This window comes from Alligator mississippiensis, chromosome 1 (assembly GCF_030867095.1).
Source record: "Alligator mississippiensis isolate rAllMis1 chromosome 1, rAllMis1, whole genome shotgun sequence".
In the NCBI taxonomy this organism is placed as follows: domain Eukaryota; kingdom Metazoa; phylum Chordata; order Crocodylia; family Alligatoridae; genus Alligator; species Alligator mississippiensis.
The window spans coordinates 433,804,021-433,823,595 of NC_081824.1; the positions used below are offsets into that span (position 1 = coordinate 433,804,021).

Below are 19,575 nucleotides of genomic sequence, written 5' to 3' on the forward strand. Positions count from 1 at the left end.
ATCTTACCAATTTCAAGTCTCCACAGCTATTGGCAATGCAGCTTTCTTCAACCAACTCATTTACTTTTTTTTCTAACTGTTTCATCTTTTCTTCTGGGCTAAAATTAAGGAAATAAAGGATCAGTTAACATATGCAACCACAACTAATTATACAAAAAACAAGCTTTTAGTAGGCAGATTATAAAAAATGATCCATCATGGTTGCCTTAGGTGTCGAGTAATGTATCAAGGTTCACAGTGGTCCACGAGTACAAAGACAACTGTAAGTGGCCCTTTATTGCTGTTTTTATCAGAGATTCTATCAATAATAAGAGCTGGTGAAGAAAGAGAAGATTCTGCAGATATACTGCGTTTAAAATATTAACTTAATGAAAGAACAGGGGTTTACTGAGCATTGATCCTCCTATTAGAATAAGAGGGACTTATATACTCATACTCTCATTATCCCTACTATATTTTGGCTCTTTATATAAGTGGGATAAACCTTCCTAGCACCCTATTAAACCTTGCAGTATATAAGTATTACATTAAAAAGTTGACTTAATCTGAAGTATAAAATTAGTTTGTAATGATAACTCTTTAAATAAAGCATCAGTACAATTTTAAATTAGAATCACTGATTTTAAAATCAGAAACTGAGATTCATGCAGGATTATTTCATCTGCAAAATAAATTATGTACATATTTCCTTTTGTCCACTGCTTTCAGCAATTTTTTTTTATCCCTGTCATTTAGAAATTCCAGGGGCCAGCCTTTTATCTCTCTTCCCTAATCTACTCCATGTCAGGCTTCCATCATTCTCAAACATAAAAAATGGGCTAGCAACTTTCAATCTTAGTTTGGGGTCATGCAATTCTGTGAAAGACAAGATTCTGTGATTTTCCTAGCATATATGTACTACAGAATTAATGCTACAGTAATCTCTTGCCAGGCAGGAGATTTCCACAGCCCTCCAGCAAATCAAATCCTTTTCTGTACCTCAGTTGTTTGATATAAATTCACATGTTCATTCAGACTGTTGGGTCACAAACACAGTGCAAGATATTGCAATGTGAAGGGAGGAATGGAAAAGTGCTAGTGATATAGCAGAGTAGATCGTTTTACCTTATTTAAAATCATTAGTTGCCCAATGCTCATCCTGCTAGATATAAATAACCATGACTTCAGTAAGAATCACACCCTAGCCTCAATCCTGAAAAAAAAATCTATCTGTGTTCTTGATTTTACTACTCTAAATAGTCCTATTGAAATCAATTTACTTGCAAGAGTAGCCCCACTGATTGACAGTAAATTTGGCAAGTGCTTTAGTATTTGTGGAATCATGGCCTTTTCCTGTAGAGAGAAAATATTGCCCATAGACTTCTTTTATGAGCTTTCAAGGCATTTATTCCAAAAGTGAACCTAATAAAAATGTGACCAGCTTACCTGTCTTCATTTTTCATTTCTAAAGGGGGAGCAGGACCTCTTCCTTGACCAAGGGGATCAAATGCAGAACCTGCAAAAGTAATACACAGTACTAAAAACTGTGCAAAAATGGCTTATGACAGCTAGTGATTTCTATGAAGTCTACCTCTCATCGCTCCTTTAGTATAACCAGCTGCATGAACTGCTGTCATAGGTCGGGCAACTCCATCCTTAAACAAAAAAAAAAAACCAGGCTTTTACGATTGGCAGAACATTTCTAAAGCAAAGGATGGGGGGGGAAATAAATAAGGGGATAATTTACATATTGCAAAATTTTTAAGTGAAATGTACACTTTAAAGTTGATTCAGGCTGACCAAGTATTATTGGTCAGCCTGATCAACTCAGGTCCTCTCCAACCATTACATTAACAGACTATAACATAGCCAAATACATACTGGAATTATTTCTAATTAATAAAGGATACAAAAGAAATATTGTATCAGACTGTTCGAATTTTAGAAATATTCAAAGATCTCTTGCTCCAAATAATCTTTTTTCACAGACACGAGTAATCATTAGTGTTTTCTGATGTTTCTAATTGTAATTTGTATATTTTTATTTCTCTGATTTTAGCAGGGCAATCTTAAGGGCTAACCTGTTAAGTCTAGTAGCTCCAGACCATGTTTCAAATTACTACCACACTTAGTATCATAGTTCAGTTTCTGAATCTGTATGGTTTTTATAGGCAACAAGGATTAAAAACAATGTGAGTCTATGGATCAAATTCTTTTGCTCAGTGCAATCTCAGAGAGGTACAAAATGGCTGGCAATGGGCTATAATTCACTAGCAGCGTTCCCTCTCAGTTGTGTGGTGTGTGCGGCCACACAGGCACACTCATGTCATGCTGCCAGGCGCGCCTGCGCAGCCGCACACAACATACAGCTTAGAGGGAACACTATTCACTAGCCCTTTAACAAAGTCCGCCGCTGTTGAGTGCCACCATATGTAGCTCTTAACACATTTCCATTCCTGGCCCAAATGTCAATATTAACTGCATATATGATTTAAGACAATTTAAATACAGTTATTTGCAGCCCATATTTCCACTGTAATTAATATCTTTAAAAATAAAGAGCGATTAAACATCTGTAACAAAAACAATCATTCAGAATCTGAATTAAGACAATAAACCATTAATAACCAATAATAAACCATTACCTGTATAGCTCCTGTCATAGGTCTTCCCATTGATGATAACATTGTCTTTGACTACCAATATAAAATAAACTTATTTAAAATTAGCAATTACAAGACATTAGGAAACTATAAATACTTAAATATATTGTTGTTTCTATCTCGTGAATGTACATTAGGATCCACCCTTGCTCCTAGTGAAATCAACTGCAAAATTTCCGTTAACTTCCAATGAGGCAAGAAAAGCTCACACTGTATGCACTACTTGCACTTGGCAGTGACCCCACAGTTAACACAAGTTCTAAAATGGGGCATCATTTTTATTTTGTTTCCTAAATGTAGAAGACTAATTGTGAAGTTTCACATTATTTATTTTATGCCATTTGAATTTTCTCTGTATTTTTGTTTGGTTTCTGTTCATAAATTTTTAAGCAGGTTTAAGCCATAGCAATAATACTTCTCATTGATGGCTGATTATATATTTGAGAAAAAATGTTGTCCATCTATATAAACAAAAAGTTTAAGAGGTAGATCCTGAGTAGATCTGATGCAATAAGTAGGAATATATTTTATTAGAGGTAAGATCACATTTAAATATTCTTTACAACAGGGGTTGGCAACCTTTTACTCAGTGCAAGCTGAATTTATACAGCTTGGTTTTATGGCAGGCCAAAGTGTTGCTAGCAACTATTAGATATTCCACCACTAGAGAGCGGTAGCACATCCTTGCACAAAACCTACTAATGGTAAGCTATACAGACTCCCATGCTTAGTAGGCCAGATACAATTTCTTTGTGGGTCAGATTGCAGGCCATATTTTGCCAATCCCTCCTTCAATATAAATGAAATTACATGCCCTGTACCTAAACCCAATTCATATTGCTGGGTACACATAAAATTCCACTAGAAATTACATATTTCTGACAGTTTTTATCTTATAACAATAGATATCCATTTGCAATGACTAATGGATAGTATCTTCCCCATAATGAACATTCCAGTATTATAATCTAGGACAGCTGTTCTTAAATTTTGGGGAGCAGGGAAGACATCACATACCCTTATTTATACTTGTTATACTGCTGTATACTTGTACGATTTTGTGTTATTGATAATAAAAAGTAAGACTGAGTCACTACAACAACCTAAGAGATGTTATAAAGTAATTCTTCATTTTTTCCCCTCTTTTCCTCCACTTACATGAGAAAGAAATCATACTGCATGAAGGATTTACAAGGTGTGCAGGTTGGGGAATGTCTCTTTCTAAGCATAAAACAAAGAACAAAAACTTACCCCAAATCCGGTAGCTAAAGGTCGGGAAGCTGATGTACCTGGAATTTTGGCTGTTACCTTGGTAAAAAAGAAAAATACAGTGCCACACAACCATAATTAATCCAAAAATGATTTCTTTGTATTTTTGCATATGATAGTAAAATTAGTTCACAGAAGTGACTGTGCTTAAAAAATGACTATGAAAAGCTTTACAGTGGTGTTTCTATATTCAGCTTTACTTGGATAAAGCTTTTCTTTCTACCATGTGGTTTTCTGGTGATTAAGTGGTGTATAGTTCTCATTGGTTTAGAAGAATTAGAAGATTATTCATTTCTAAAACACTATGTGCATATAAACATTAGACCTCCTTTGTAAAATGATAGTTATAGCTTAAAAATTCTTATAAGTGAAAATAACCTGACCAAAGCAAAACTAAAAAAGCTTGTAAACTTTGTATATTATACTCAGGGCAGATCCAGGGTAGTGCAGTGGCACAGTTACACCCCTCTTTGGATTGCACCACATCACGGGAGCCTCCAGGGACTTTTAAACATCCCTAAAGCAGTGGTTTTAAATAGAGGTGCACCAATAGATATTTGGAGCCAATACCAATAGTCAATATTTAAGGAGACATATTGGTTGATACCAATCTGCTTTCCGATACAGCTGCCTCTAGCTGGTAAGTGTGGTGTGGAGGAAGGGGAGGGAAGGGGCATGTGGGGAGCAGATCAACACCCCCCGCAGTGAGGGAGGGGGAAGGGGCAGGTGCTGCCCAGGCAAGGCAGGGGGGCTGGAGCCGCAGCTCGTGGGCAGGGGGGAGAAGCTCCTGCTGCTGCTTGCACCCCAGGAGGGCACAAGGGGAGGGCATGTGCCCCCTGGATCTGCTTGGAGCAGGGTGCGCTGCAGCCGGGGGTGCGTGGAGCTCTTCTCAGCAGAGGCTGGACTCAGAGCAGGTGCCAGCAGTGCTGGGAGGATGCTGCATTCACCCCAAATTTTGCCACTGCTCCACTTCCAGTGCTGCTGCCACCAGCTATCAGACACAGTCCTGGCTGTTCCCAGCACATGGGTGGAGGCAGGGCGCTGAGCTAGGGCTGCGCCAGGCGGCTCTGAGAGCGGAGCAGCAGCAAATTTGGGGTGGATGCAGCATCTTCCCAGTGCCGCCAGAACCCGCTCCAAGCCCAGCCCCAGGTGAGAAGAGACCTGTGCAGCCCTGGCTGCAGCGTACCCCACTCCGCACAGATCCGGGGGGCACATGCCCCCCCAGTGCCCTCCCAGGTGCAAGCAGAGGCAGGAGGTGCACCTCTCCCCCCACCCCTAAACTGTGGCTCCCACCCCCCCCACCCCACCAGGGCAGCACCTGCCCAACACCTGCCCCTGCCACCTCCCTCACCATGGGGGCATTGATCTGCCCCCACAATGCCCCTTCCCTCCCTCCTCCCCTTCCACCACACTGGACTTACTGGCTGGAGGCAGCTCTCCACACTGTCAGCTGTGCTCCTCGCTCCCTGAGTGCTGTACTGTGGCTGCATACAGCATGGGCATTTATCAGCCAAATTATTGGCCCCATTGGGCCAATATCCGATACAACTAGTTTTCTTTATATCAGTACCAATTCAATACTGGACCAATGTATCAATGCATCTCTAGTTTTAAATGTCGCACTTGGGCTCGCAATGATAAAAATTGGGTTCACAAAGATGCTCAACAGTGTCGACCTATTATAATAAATACAATTCCTGTTTATAAATATGCAACTCATGTGCATGGCAGTTATTTGTCCACACGCAGTTGCAGCTTCAACGTACGACACTTGTATGTTACAGGAAGCTGACGTAAAAATCAGTATATTGATACTGGCTGGCTGAAAGTTGTGTTGGGACATTCAGGCCCAGGTGTCACAGTAGTTCAGGTAATAGTAAAGCTTTAAATAGGACTGAGCAGAAGAATTTGTATGTAACCATGTTTATCCTACACTAAGTAATGTCAGTTTAATGTTCAGGGCTTCTTCAATGTGTGTCGTTTGTGGTTTAAGACTATTAGATGGCAGGCAGGTTATAATGTACCATAAAAACCCAATATCTATATTTAGTCCATGATTTTTTGTATCCAGTAGAAGTGAAGTTCATCGGTTCATCTATGAAAGGTGTTTTGTAAATTCCCTTTGAGGGATTAGAACTGAGAGATTGGAAAGTGAGTGGCTGTCTTGTGAGAAGTGTGCACCCACACATAATTGGGTATTTTTGTCTTTGACAGATTTTTGGTGTGCGTTCATTCTGGTATACAGTTGTTGTTTGGTTTTTCCTACATATTTTTCATCAGGGCATTTAGTGCACTGGATAAGATATTACATTTCTGGAGGTACAGGTATGGACAAGTAAGATCCAGGAATGGACAACAGAACCATCGCCATTCCTGGACTTAATCTGCCTGCCATCCGATAACCCCAGGTAACCACTCTACATTTTACCAGCTACTTTCTATCACCAGGTCGAGATTCCCCCCTTACCCTCCACAACCTACCTGTCTCACACCTGACATCTCCCATGGCCTCTGATATTCAACGGCCATGCATTTGCATTTTCACAGACCTGCAGTTTGCATATCAACTTCTATTCCATTCAGAAGAACACAAAACAACAGCAGACTCTCCCTATGCCTGAAGAAAGGTGCTTGTCCCCAAAAGCTTGCAAAGAACATTGTTTCCAACTATTTAGTTGGTCTAATAAAAGATACCACATTTACACAAAAAACCTTGTCTGCCTAAAGTTTTTATGCTCATTTTAGCAATGCACAGAGAGATTAAGAAGTATATTTAAGCAAGTGGCAGAACCAAAAAGGAGAACAGAGATCTGGAGAATATTAATAAATATTTTAATATATTTCAAAATATACTTACTGGGGGTCTCCTACCATGACTGGTTCTCAGAGCCTGCTGAAAAGCGGCATCATTTTCTAAATCCTAAAATAAATCAAAAGCATAACAGTTATCCAAAACAGACAGATTTTAATCCTAAACTACTTTTACTTGTTGATATAGCCAAAATACAATTTTTACTGTCAGTAGGCTATAATTATACTACTTGATCAATCTATTGAAAACTTTTAGTTTACATAGGAAAATATCTAAGTGAAGCAACCACTGAAAAATAGTAATACAATTGGAAAAAGTGAAGCTTAGTTTATAACAGTAATTCACAATATGTTTATTACTGTCCAAAGCAAAGTACAGGCCAAATTTAAAATGATAAAATTGTGTAGGATAGTTATGTTATGTTTAATGCCAGGGAGCAGTATTTTAAGCCAAATATATATTGGAAAGTCTATTAAGTACATGGAAACGTGACATTGTTCAAACGTGCAGGATGGGACAATAAACCCCTTAGTTCATAGCAGTAGAGGAGGAGATGTACTGACAATGTTAATAAGTACTCTGAATGATTGATTTCTGTAAATTCTATTATTTCTCTCTTCTGCTCTCTCTCACACTTTTCTTTACGGACACTCACAGGGCATGAGATGAGTTTGTGACAAAAGAAAGGTCTCAAGGCCATCTGGAGCTAGAGCTGGGGTAGCAGTATTTTGGAGGTGGAGTAATCCAACATTTAAGACTATTAATCAGCTGCTTGATAAGGACTTTTATTTGATAGAGTTAAAAAAAAGTTAAAAAAGTTAAAAGTCTTACACAATAGTCTATTTTCCAGACATAATGCCATTCTCATAAATTTATTATTCTACTTAATTCAACAGCCTGTAAATTGGCCTTAAAGTATACCATATAAGCCATTAATTAATAAGAGCTGAAATTCTGGCCTTGTCAATGGCAAAACTGTGATAAGACTTCAGTAAGGACACGATTTCATGCAACATGAGAGAGAGGTATAAAATCATTCCATTAAACCTCCACATTTATTTAACTAAGATTTAGTATTTCCTATGTATTTTCTAACCTTCCTAGCAAAAAACCCACTAGATTCAGATGCACAGCAAGACTCAAAACAGAAAATGAGAATAAAAAAAATTCAAAATTAAAAACTGATTTTCACAGGAGTAGTGCACTTTCATTGCGGTTCATAATTCAAGTGAAAATGGAATCTTAATTCCAATGACAGCATCTTTATATTATTCACAAACAGTGAAATTCCACAAATTTTTACCTCTGTGTCAAAGGTGGGGTTATAGTCATTGTAACCAGAATAAAGATCATCTTCATCTGTCTCAGGTGCCAGGTGCACATCTCGCATCATTTTTTACCTGTAAGACATTAAATATGGCAAATATTTTCTCAGTGATACTAAAAATCTCTTTATAGTTATAAAATATGAACAGTAATAAGGCTTTACTATTCAGTTCACATGGGCTAACATTTAATTTTAACTGATATCAGTTCTACTTGAAATTTCAAAATCTGTTTTGTGTAACCAAAAAAATTTAAGATCCAATTCAAAATCCACTGATATCAAAAGGAGTCAGTCCACTGACCTCACTAGGGTTTATTTAAGCCTTTCTACACCATTCCCAAACCAAAGAAAAAAAGAAAACCCATTAAAAATATACTTTTAAATAAAGTAGACTTTTTCAAGTTGACAGAGTCAACTTGAAATCTGGTCAGTTTTGAGGGGTGGGCAAAAACAACAAAACTAGTTTCAGACACAAAATGGGCTCCTAAGACTCCACATTTTTACAGTTGTACATCTGCATTTTCTCTTTGATCACTTTATTGAGATTTCTATTGCTATGCAATCCCCTCTTAAAGTTAGTGAGCTTTTTAGTAAGCCTGGACAAGAATTTTTGTAATCCAAGTTACTTCTGTTGTTGGAATACATCAGTTCATTCACATTTAATTTTAGGGGGTGTACGGATAAAGTTTTTTTTGGCCAATACCAATGGCCAACTATTAACCAGCCATATCAATCGATACCAATCTGATAGCCAATATGAGCCCGGGAGGTTTGAGAGCAGCACCTGGCTGGTAAGTCTGTCTGGGAGGGGAAGGGGCGTGGGGGGGGGTGCGCGCAGATCAAGGCCACCACAGTGATGGAGAGCATGGGGCTGGGGCAGGAGCAGGTGCTGCCCAGCCGGGGCAGGACAAGGTGCGGGATGGAGCCATGGGCAGCCGGCGGGGGGGGGGGGGGGGGGGGGGGGGGGAGTGGCTCCCCACCTCTTCACACAACCTCAGGGAAGGCATGTGCTATACCGGCCAGAAAAAGCCAATTGCCGATACTGTCAATTTTCCTTTTATCAGTCCCAGTCCAATATGGACTGATATATTGGTGCACCTCTACTTAATTTTTTTTCCATGGAAAAACTCTGAAGAAAATCATGCTGGAAAAACTCTCAGCTCCAGAAGGAAATTTCTGGTCAAAAGGAAAAGGAGGAGCAGAAGCCAGTAGGCTATGTAAGAGGTTCTCAATCTTTTCATACTAAAGGCCTCCCCTCCACAATGTTTCTGAATTTAGCAGCTTTTCAAAATGTTATAAAAAAAAAGTGACGTTTATTAATGAGCAATTAAATTTTTTTCCTGAGGTCCCTTCACCTTAGATTAGATCTCTTTAAAAAAAACTTTTAGATCTCTCTTTTTAAATTCAAACTGGGAAATAAAGCAGAAACACTACTATTAAAGCAATATTATAGTTGAGAAGTTACAGGTACACAGAAGTCAGAAAATAAAATACTTCAGAGTAACAACCGCATACATGGGTGCAGTGATCTGACTACACAATAGGGACCAAAGTTTGCAGCACACTTGTGAGAAAATGAACTTCATTTCCTAACCTGCAGGTGCTGGCTTGAGTGTGCAGTAGGCTGAGCACTGAGCTCCCTCTGAGCAATGAGCCCTGGTGCCAGTGAGCCCAGCAAAAGCATAACTGAGAGGAAAGCAGGGCACAAAAATACCTGCCACTATGCTGGCCATGTCGCCTCTGCTGGCAGCACAGCTGCCAGCAATGCCCTGGCCATGGTGCTACCCTGTTACATCTCTGGGGCCCAGGGTCATGGCCCTTAGCTCTGGCTCCATGCCTGCTGCCAGCCCAGACCTGCATGGGCAGTGCTGCACCCTCAGATCACTGCCCGAGTCTGTGTGCCTGCCCCCTGCTCACCCGGCAGCTCCCACTTTACCCTGAGGCGGCTTCCTCATAAGCAGGTACAGCTTGTTCTCCACCAGCTTGTCTTCCCCAGAGCTCTCCATTGTCCCAGTTAGTGCTGTCCAGGCCATGCCAGGCCAGCTCAGTCATCCTCTCCCTACTACAGGCAGCTCCATGCAAGCCTGGCAAAGCAGGGACAGCTCAAGCTGGGCTGCTTTTGGGAGGCTGCAAACAGCCTGCAATACCCTTAAAAGCATGTCATGTCACCCTGGTTGAGAAACTCTGGGCTAGAGGTTAGAGCACTCCCCTGGGATGTGGGATGTCCCCAGGATCAAGTCCAGGAGACACTGGTTCTCCTTGATTCATCCTAGCTGAGTGCCCTAATCACCAAGCTATTGGCTATTCTAGGGTGGATCTCTTTCAATCTCTAATGAAGGCTTGTATAAATGATTAAATATTCACTGGAGTAGGAATTTGAGCCTACATCTCTTCCTATTCCTTGTGAATATCCTAACCATTGGATTAATGCAATTTACTTATACAAGTAGAAGAGCACAAACAAGAGAGACTGAAAGAAACCAGAACAAGTACTAGTCTACTGGTCATAGCATTCACATGGGATGTGAAAAGCCTGGATTCAAGTCCCTATTTGCCTGATTCAGACTAAGGATTTAATTTAGAGCTCTTAAATCCTACACAGTGCCCTAACCAGCACATTATTTGTTTCCCTCCATTTCCCTCCTGGAAGTTTTCAGCTTTTTCTGAAGCAAGGATACTGGACTAATAACTAATCCAATTGTCAAAGCATTCCCAAGTTCCTAGATGAAAGATTTAAACTCATCCAATACTAGAGCTTGCTTACCCTTTCCCTATTACAAGATCCTACACAGACAGATAAATAATGGAATTCCTGCAATCTGGGAAGCCACAGACTATAGCACAGGTTAACACGTAAGAAATCACAAACCATACTCATGTGCTCAACAAGACATAACAGAAGTTACAGAAATATCTCAGAAAGGGATGTTTATTTACATGCACATACATCTGCATATACTCAAGGAAATATATAGGTATGGAAAATCACTTACAACACCTAACTTTTAAGTACCTAGCTGCTACGGTAGAATCCACAACATGGCACAAGTACCTATATGCAGTAATTGAAGAATTAGAGCTGAACAGTGAGCCACCTGGACTTACCCAATGGCAATATTAATATATTGCCTGAAGTCCCACCTTCTTTTAGACTCTAGATTAGGTATAGGCAACGTTTTTTTGGCCAGAGTCCCGAAAAAACCACAGTGTCTATCTTGTAAGGTGCCGAAGCGCCGGCACGCCACAAAAACAAAACTGGGGTGGAAGGGGTACATGGCAGGATGCACTCCATATTTAACACTATTAATAATCATTAACGTTGTTTTTTATTTTTTATTAATAGTAAATAGAAAGCTGGTGTCAGGTGGGGAGCGAGGGCTGCCCCAGGGCTCCCCTACTTGGGCCACAGCGGGAGCCCAGCAGCACCGGAGGTGGGTCCCAGCCAGCCTGCGCAGCTCCACAGGGATGGGGCGCAGCCACCATGCCCAAAAAGGGACGGTGCCTGGCTGGGGCAGGATGCTGGGCCTAGGGAGCTCCCTGCTTGGTCTCTGTGCGTTCCGGGTACAGTGCGAGCGGGAGCTGCAGCCAGACTGTTCCCCAGGCTCTGGGAACAGCCACTGCAGCCAACACTCAGGGCCAAGCCAGCCAGAAGCCTGTAGTGCAGCAGCTTTGTGCAGTGCCTGCCCCAGCCCTGGCCCCTTGAGGGGAGCTGTAGGTGGGCAAGGCTGGGGCCTGGGCAGGCTAAGGCAGCCACGGTGGCTGTTCCCAGGCTCCAGGGGGCTCCCGTGGCCAGGACCCTGCATTGGGACGGCTCTGCCCTGTTTGCACTGTGCCCAGCGTGCAGGGAGGCCGATCCCGGAAAGGGAAGCCCCCCGAGCCTGGCGTCCTGCCCCACCCATGTGCGCAGGGTGGCCGCAGCCCATCCCTGAGGAGCTGTGCGAGCTGCCCAGGCCCCACCAAGGGTGCTGCTGGGCATCCCCGCCTGCCCGCTGTCACAACCCAAGGGTGTGATTTTTGTTTGTGTGTGCTTCGGCACTGCTGAATTATTTCCCACCACTCGTAGCTTTCTTTGCAGGGTGCATTTCTTGGTTGCAAAAAGAGAAATGCACGCTGCAAGGAGTTCCTGCCATTTGTATTTAAATTTGTGCCCCACTATTGGCCAGTTCTAAATTATTCCTATGTGGCGGCTAGTGATTGGCTTGCTAGCCATATAAGAGGCTTGAGCGGTTTCCGCCCAAGTTGGAGGACTCCATGACTATCAGGAGGAGGAGAACTTCACGTCTTGTGAAGATCTCTAAGCGCTGCGGAGCCTATCGGACCCAGCGTGTATCTCAAGAAGGCTATAGGGGTCTGATCAACCTCTCGCCTCTCCCCATCGCCGCCTGATCCCTTGACGTACCCTTCCCTGCGCGCAAAGTTCCACGGAGCCTAGCAAACTTCGTGTGAGTGAATCCAGAGCTCTACCCGGGTTCGAGTCCTGCAGGTTTATCTTCCCATCACCGAAACCCCATTGCGACGTACTCTCGAGGTTTTTGTTCATCTTCCCGTTGCCGAAACCCCATTGCGATGTACCCTCATGTTCTGCAGGTTCGAGTTTTGTTTTGTTTTGTAACTGCAACTCAAGCAAGTTTTCCTGCCTGCACCGTGACCATCTTCGGTGTAAGTAAAATAATCTTAAATCAACCACTAAGCATCTGTGCCTAATTCTAGTGTGCCGCCTGCCTTCCCCGACCCGGCGTGTCCGGGCTGCTGGCCACAGCCCGCCGTGCGGAAAAAGGGCCTCGGACCGCTCCCGGCCCGCACACCCACCCACCACAGCTCGAGCCCACAGAGCCCTGAGGCAGCCCCCACTTCCCGCCCAGCCCCCGCCTTCCTAAGGGCCTGACTGGGCTGGCTTGCCCACAGCGCCTCCCCACACGCCGCCCAGACCCTGCCCCGACCACCTGGCCCCAGCACTCGGCACCTCAGTGCTGCCCCGCCCGGACGGGACAGGGCATCTGCCTGCCTGGGCAGCTCCCTCCAGCCCCAGCTGGGCTGGAGGGTGCAGCCTGGGAGCGCGGGGTGGGGGTAGTAGAGCACAAACACCTCCCTGCCTGCGCTACCCTGGCTCCACCCAATGCCTGCCGCGGCGCTGTGATTTGTGGCTGCATGGGACAGCCTGAAGCAGCAACTTAAAAAAAAAAAAAACAAAAAACGAAAAAACATTTTTTTGTGCACCTCCCGGTGTGCCGGAAAAATGTCTCCGCATGCCACTGACACGCATTCTGGGGGTTGCTGACCCCTGCTCTAGATGCATGTTGCATGATACAGGGCTACTGAAAGATTCAGGATGCCTCCTGGCATCCTCAGTCTTCTCTGGAGGCCAGGAGCCTACAACCAACTCTTTCGAAGAACTAAATAGAGCTCACTCTTAAAAACTTTGCTGGTACCACTTCTGACAATCTGTTATTAGGGCAGTTCTGCAAGAGGGATAGAGAATCCCCCACTTCTTGTTTGAGTTTTTCACCTATGCATTAAGAATTCAAGATCGACTAAGTCAAAGGGAGCATTCATGAGGACCTGCCTCTGCAGCCTACTGCTTTAACAATCTTGAGAGCAGAGATGGGAACCCAGGACTCCCCCACCCTAGAGGAATCTCTTAACCACTCAGCTACAGTCATACTCCCTTTAGGGCCTAGCTCCCTCTTCTTCTTCAGCAATCCCTTGCAGTCGAGGATGATTGTCTTCCATAACTGGGCCTAACTTAACTAACTGTTTATTGCACTGACGCACAACTTAAAAAAGAGGGGTGAGGAGTGCTGTGATCCGTGCTAGCATATACCCTGATAGGTAAGGAAGTCTCCTGGGTCCTGGAAATTTGGACCCTCAGCATGGCAAGGAAGAACTGAACCTAGGTGTCCCACTTGTGGAAGTGCTCTAACCACAAGGCTGTTACAAGGGTGGACTACATAATCTCCTCCTCCAGCCTTGTTTGAAAAGAAAGTTGTGGCCACAACTGCACTGCATGCCAAGCCCGGTCCTGTCAGTAAGCGCACCCAGAGCCTGCCAGTGGGATCAAGCAACAGGAGAGAAGGAACAAGCATTCCTCAGTCTTGTTCTTATATCCCATTCAGGTTTGGTCAGCACAAGCACCAATCAATCACCACATCATCTCTGACCCTACAGTCCATCAACCAGGATTTAACTGGCCACACTGTTACTGGGCACTTCTCAACCATTTTCAAACTGGACAGGATATCTGTGCCTCAAACCGGTACCAACAGGGCCTTCGCAATGCCAACAAATGCCTCTGTGGACAAGTTCCCAGTCCCACATTGCTGGCTCGTGTCCATTTACAATGCCACCTGGGGGCCTTCCAGCTCTTCACACCGGTGAAGACATTGCCTTGAGATAGTTGAAACAATATGTGGAAACCACGCAGGCTAAACAAATGCATCCTGACCTCTGGCTCCTTTTCTAGTCCATCCAGGAAGAGCACAGGCCAACTGCAGATATTTCCTCAGCCTGACGAAGGGTGTTTGTACCCAAAAGCTTGCTAAGAAGAGTTTTTCCAACTGCTTGAGTTGGTCTAATTAAAGATATCGGATTTACCCACAGAACCTTACTAAATAAACACATTTAGGCTTAAAGCAGGAGTTAGGCACTGCATTGCTGAGCCCGCGGCAGCCCTGACCGCTGGCAGAGCAAAGCTCCGGGTGCCTTGGGAATGCGAAGGGCAGGGACCAGCCCAGCCAGCTCTTGCACCCAGGCCCATCACGAGGCCCGGGTTCCCCGCAGAGCTCCGGTGCTCCCGGCCCCGGCCCCACGGGGCCTAGGACAGGTTTCCGCACCGCAACATCGGACTCCCCTCCCCTGCGCCCGCACCCGCGCCCGCCGCCGTCTCCTACCGAGCCGGGGCGAACCCCGGGTCCCAGGCTAGGCGCGATCCCACCATGCACCGCGGCTCCAGGGAGGGGGCGGGGCAGCGCGTCCGGTTGCTAAGGTGACGAGAGCGAGTCGTGACTGCGGCAGCCACAGACTCCTCCCTCAGCCCGGGGTGACGTACCTGTCCTCTGCGCATGCGCCGCTGCAGCTCTTGAAGCCGGTGTCGTCCCCACGCCTTCGCGGGGCAGCCGCTGAGTCCCTGGCGGGAGCGGGGGTGCTCTCACGCGCGGCCTGATTTGCTTCCTCACGTTTTTCTTGGCCTTCTGGGATGTCTTTATTACAGGCACTGAGCCAAGGAGGTGATCTTGGTGCTGAAGTCGCACTGCTGCACTGTTGCTTTTAAATGTGAGGACTTACCCATCCCGTCATGCATTAGGTAGATCCCAGCCGAAAGGATCTCCAGACTGGACAGTTCTTGCAAGTAGTTTTTAAGCAGCAAATATTCGTGATGCTAGGATTAACTCTCCTTTTTCCGTACGGGCTCCTCATGAGTAATAAGAGCCCAGGCAGAGTTGCTCTGCAGACGATAATTCAGTCTGCGGCCAAGGGGAGAAACCGCACAGCAGTGACTACTCTGGAGTCTACCATTTTCCATCCATTCATAAAGCCACGCAGAGACGGCACAAATGACCTCCACACAGACAGTGGATAGCACCTTTGCACCACTGCTCTAAAGCCCAGTTTCAGTCCTTGCATGGGAGACCCACTTGATTTGTGGCAGTAATGGGAGGGGAGAAGGATTTCACAGATTTCATAGACTTTCAGGGTCAGAAGGGACCTCAGCAGATCATCGAGTCTGATCCTCTGCCCTGGGCAGGAAAGAGAGCTGGGGTCAGATGACGCCAGCCAAGTGTTTGTCCACAGAAGGAGCAGCAGTATTTTCCCTAATCAAGGGGCTGGGTCTGAGCCCACCCAGCAAGCCACTAAGGATACTTAGGGACTCTAAAGCAGGGGTCAGCAAGCTGCAACTGGTGGGCCAGGTCCAGCTGTGGGAGCCAGTGAATCTAGTCCAAAGCAAGGGGGGACTTCCCCTGCCCCTGGCTGCACCACAACCAAGTGGCTAGAAAAACAACAGTAGCAGCAGCAATGGGGTCCTAGTGCCAGCCTACCTTAGACCCAAAACAGATTATTCTGGTTTACCTTTAGAAAAACATTGATGACCCTGATCTAAAAATGTAGACCCAGCACCTGCCAACAAAAAGAGTTCTTCCACCAGCATACATACACCAGTTCCCCAGACAACATATGGTTAACTGACAAAAGTACTCTTCTATCAGCACAGCTGTGTTCTCACCAGGGGTTTTGCTGATTTTTTCACATTCCTATCCAATAGAACAGGGGTGGGCAAAATATGGCCCATGGGCCAGATCCAGTCCATGGAGGGACTTTCACCAGCCCACAGTGGGTCAGTCCTGCCTGGCCCAGGCACCGCCTGGCCCATGGCACACATCCCACTAACCTCAGGCACGCAGAGGGGCTGGGGTGGTTCTGCTGCTGGACTCCATCTCTAGGCAGCCCAGGCAGTGGCAGATCCTTCTGGCTGTCACCACCAGCCCTGTCCTAGCCCCATGGGGACTGGTGGGTACCAGCACACACAAACCCAACCCTAGCCTGCCCCACTCCCACTCTGGAACAGCCCACCCACAATGAGCAGTGGCAGCACCTGGGCAGAAGCTGCTGCTAGGTGCAGGGGAAAAGCAGCCACCCTCACTCCTTGCTGCTGCCAGGCCATTCTTGCTGCAGCCGCCTGGAGCCTACACACAGGCTGTCCCGCAGTTCCTCTCTGCCACTGACACCACTGCCACCAGTGCCACCTCCGGACTGCCCAGCAGGGCAACAGTGGCAGTAGAGAGGTGCCGCAGGGCAGCCCAGGTGCAGGCCTGCAGGCCCTGCGGCTCCTCCCTGATACTTGCTGCAGCAAGAAGGGCCCAGCAATGGTGAGGGGGGCAGCTGCTTTTCCTCTGCATCCAGCAGCAGTGGCTGCTGCCACCATTGCTCATCATGGTGTTGGCTACAAATGTCCAACTCGGGATCCTTAAAATTCTGGTTTATTAGGTGGATTGAAACATTGAAATGAAGTCAAATCATAAATCTTCGGGCTGGTCCCCCCCCACACACACGCACACACACAGTAGCGAGTTACAAGAGTCGGGTATACCTATCTCACAGGCGCTGGAGTCTGCCGTTGATGGCCAGTCGAGGCTTCTTCCAGCGTGGTGTTATCCTCCAGAAGGGGGTCACCGGCTGGTCCTTCTGGCTGGACAGGTCGGGTGCTGGTCAAGTTGGAGACCAAGAGGGCGCCCCTGAGGGTCACTTTTCACTGCTTTTTATCTGTCCCTGGAAGACTTTGGAGACTTCCCAGTTTTCAGGTTTGCCCAGTCCAGGGGTCTTTGACCCTCATGGGACTTCCCCCTCAGTGGCTACTGGATGGCATCTGTCAGTCCCAGGGGTCGTCTGCATGTACATGCAGATTTGGGAGTCCGTTGATGAATTTTGAATAGGGCTCTGGGAGCAGCCAATCTGGAGATATTCAGCCCCAAAAGTTGGTCCCCGGCTTTGGTTAACTCAGACCAGGGCTTCTAGCCCTTGAACAGTGAAATTTAGAGAATTCCTTGTTGCTACATTGTCTCCTATTGATTTCTTCCCTTGGTTGATCTGTGGTTTTCCTAGGTGTTAATTGACCCTTGTTACTGAAGCCTGCTACTGTGTTACACGCTCAATCACTGATTCACTCCTTCTTTCAGGGGCCTGCCTGATACAGGGAAGCCCCCTGCCCTTGTTAACATTGGTACAATGTATAACTTACTTCTGAAACTAAACACATTTAGTTAAAAGGTGAAGAGTACAAAATATAAGCTACAAGAGTAATGCCATGGGACATAAATAGATAAAAATACCAAAATACAAGGGGAGATACAAAATACACACATACAAACTTTAAAACACAATTCCTTATCTTATAGTGAAAGAAAGAGGAAGGAAGAAAAGGTAGAAGAAGAGAAACATATCCAAAGAGGGGAGAGCAAATGCAGGCAAGAGGAAAAGGGGGCTTTCTGCTACAGTGGGGGGCTGATTTGGAGCAGGCACAGGGTGGGTTGAGGCTGGTGCTGTGTGTGGGTTCCAGACTTGTTCAGAGCTGGTCTGCTCTGGCAGGGGTGGGTCTGAAGGCTGGTTATGGAGCTATGTACCTAGGTCACAGCTGGTTTGGAGTTGGTCCACTCTGGCCAGGGCAAGTCTGGAGTAGGCGTGGGGCAAACAGGAGCCAGGGCTCTGTACTCACCTGCTATTGGGCATTGGTGGCAGCAGCAGTAGTAGGGAGGAACTGCAGGGCCTGCAGACTCCAGGTTTGGTGAGCTGCTGCAGTGGGGAGGGTGCTGACCAGCCCTTAACAGCTCCCGCAGGCTGCCTATGCAGCCTGTAGGCCCAAATAATTGCCCACCCCTACAACAGAGGTATGCTAGCAAAACTTTATAAGTTAGACCTGGTCTAAGTAAAGTACATACTGGCTGTGTCCACATGAGACACTTTACTGTGCAGCAGACTAATTTGCTGCACAGTAAAGCATCTCTATGTACACATGCGTGGCAATTATGGCACAGTAGACTAATTTCCTGCACTGCCAGATGATGAAGGGAATAGTGATGATGGGAATAGTTTGTTCCAGTTCAAATTGAGCCAGAGTATATTCAGTTCCATTACTTGTACATCTAGACATGCCCACTATGTATGACATTTGTATCATATTCACTTTTTGCTGCATTGTTCTGTATTTCCTCTATTCCATTTCCTGTAGTTCCTGTAGTTCCATTGTTCTGTATGATGTCTTAAACTTATTGCAACAGGAAACAAGTTGTAACAGGTATATATAATATATGGCACTAGGCCAGCTGTAATATCTAGTTATTCTGAGGGCTCACGGAGACCATACTGTGAACACACTGCATGCTCAGGTGAAAGACATTCATTTGTGGAAATGATAATGCTAGTTATAATAATAGTACTTTTATTATTGATTATCTTAATAACTGTAGTGCTTAGCACCTGCCACCCATGCCTCAGGAAGGAATTGTAGAAATGTAGGGTTGGAAAGTACCTCACAAGGCCATCTAATCATCCTCCTGCTCTTAGATAAATTAAGTATATTAAGCATTCTAATGATGGGGATTCAACAACCTTCCGAGATAACTTGTAAACTTGTTCCAGGGCCTAACAAGCCCTTCTATAGTTACATCTGTTACATCTAATATCTACTCTAAATTTCCCTTGCTGCAGATTTATCCTATCACTAGTGGACATGGAGGACAATTGATTATAGTCATCTTTATAGCTACTTTTTATATATTAGGAGACTTTTTTATATTTCTGTTCAATCTTCTCTCTTTTAAAGAACACCAATTCTTTCAACCTTTCCCCATAGGTTTTGTTTTTTCACATCTCTCATGTTTGTTCCTCTTTTTCAGACTTTCTCCAATTTGTCTTTTCTTCCTTAAAGTGTGGTGCCCAAAACTGGATGCAGTACTCCAGCTGAGGAGTACCAGTGTTGGCTAGAGTGGAATAACTACCTTTCTTCAAATGCAACATCCCTGTACACTCCAGAAAGA

At 45.2% G+C, this 19,575-nt stretch overlaps 1 protein-coding gene across 4 annotated transcripts in view; it reads right to left on the minus strand.

Annotated features, from left to right (window-relative positions):
- The window catches only part of IFT88 (intraflagellar transport 88), a 131,837-nt gene that overhangs the window by 67,603 nt on the left and 44,659 nt on the right, over nucleotides 1–19,575 (minus strand). For 2 of the 4 annotated variants that reach the window (XM_019481967.2, XM_019481969.2), the window contains exons 3-9: nucleotides 8,027–8,123; nucleotides 6,769–6,831; nucleotides 3,894–3,950; nucleotides 2,625–2,675; nucleotides 1,571–1,634; nucleotides 1,426–1,495; nucleotides 8–98 (exon numbers count right to left, since the gene is read on the minus strand). In XM_019481967.2, the coding sequence (XP_019337512.1) occupies nucleotides 8–98; nucleotides 1,426–1,495; nucleotides 1,571–1,634; nucleotides 2,625–2,675; nucleotides 3,894–3,950; nucleotides 6,769–6,831; nucleotides 8,027–8,116 (486 nt within the window). In that variant the 5' untranslated portion in view covers nucleotides 8,117–8,123. Of the gene's footprint in view, nucleotides 1–7; nucleotides 99–1,425; nucleotides 1,496–1,570; nucleotides 1,635–2,624; nucleotides 2,676–3,893; nucleotides 3,951–6,768; nucleotides 6,832–8,026; nucleotides 8,124–12,449; nucleotides 12,588–14,937; nucleotides 15,036–19,575 lie in introns of those variants that run through there. The other 2 variants (XM_019481968.2, XM_059720599.1) reach the window with 2 other exon arrangements.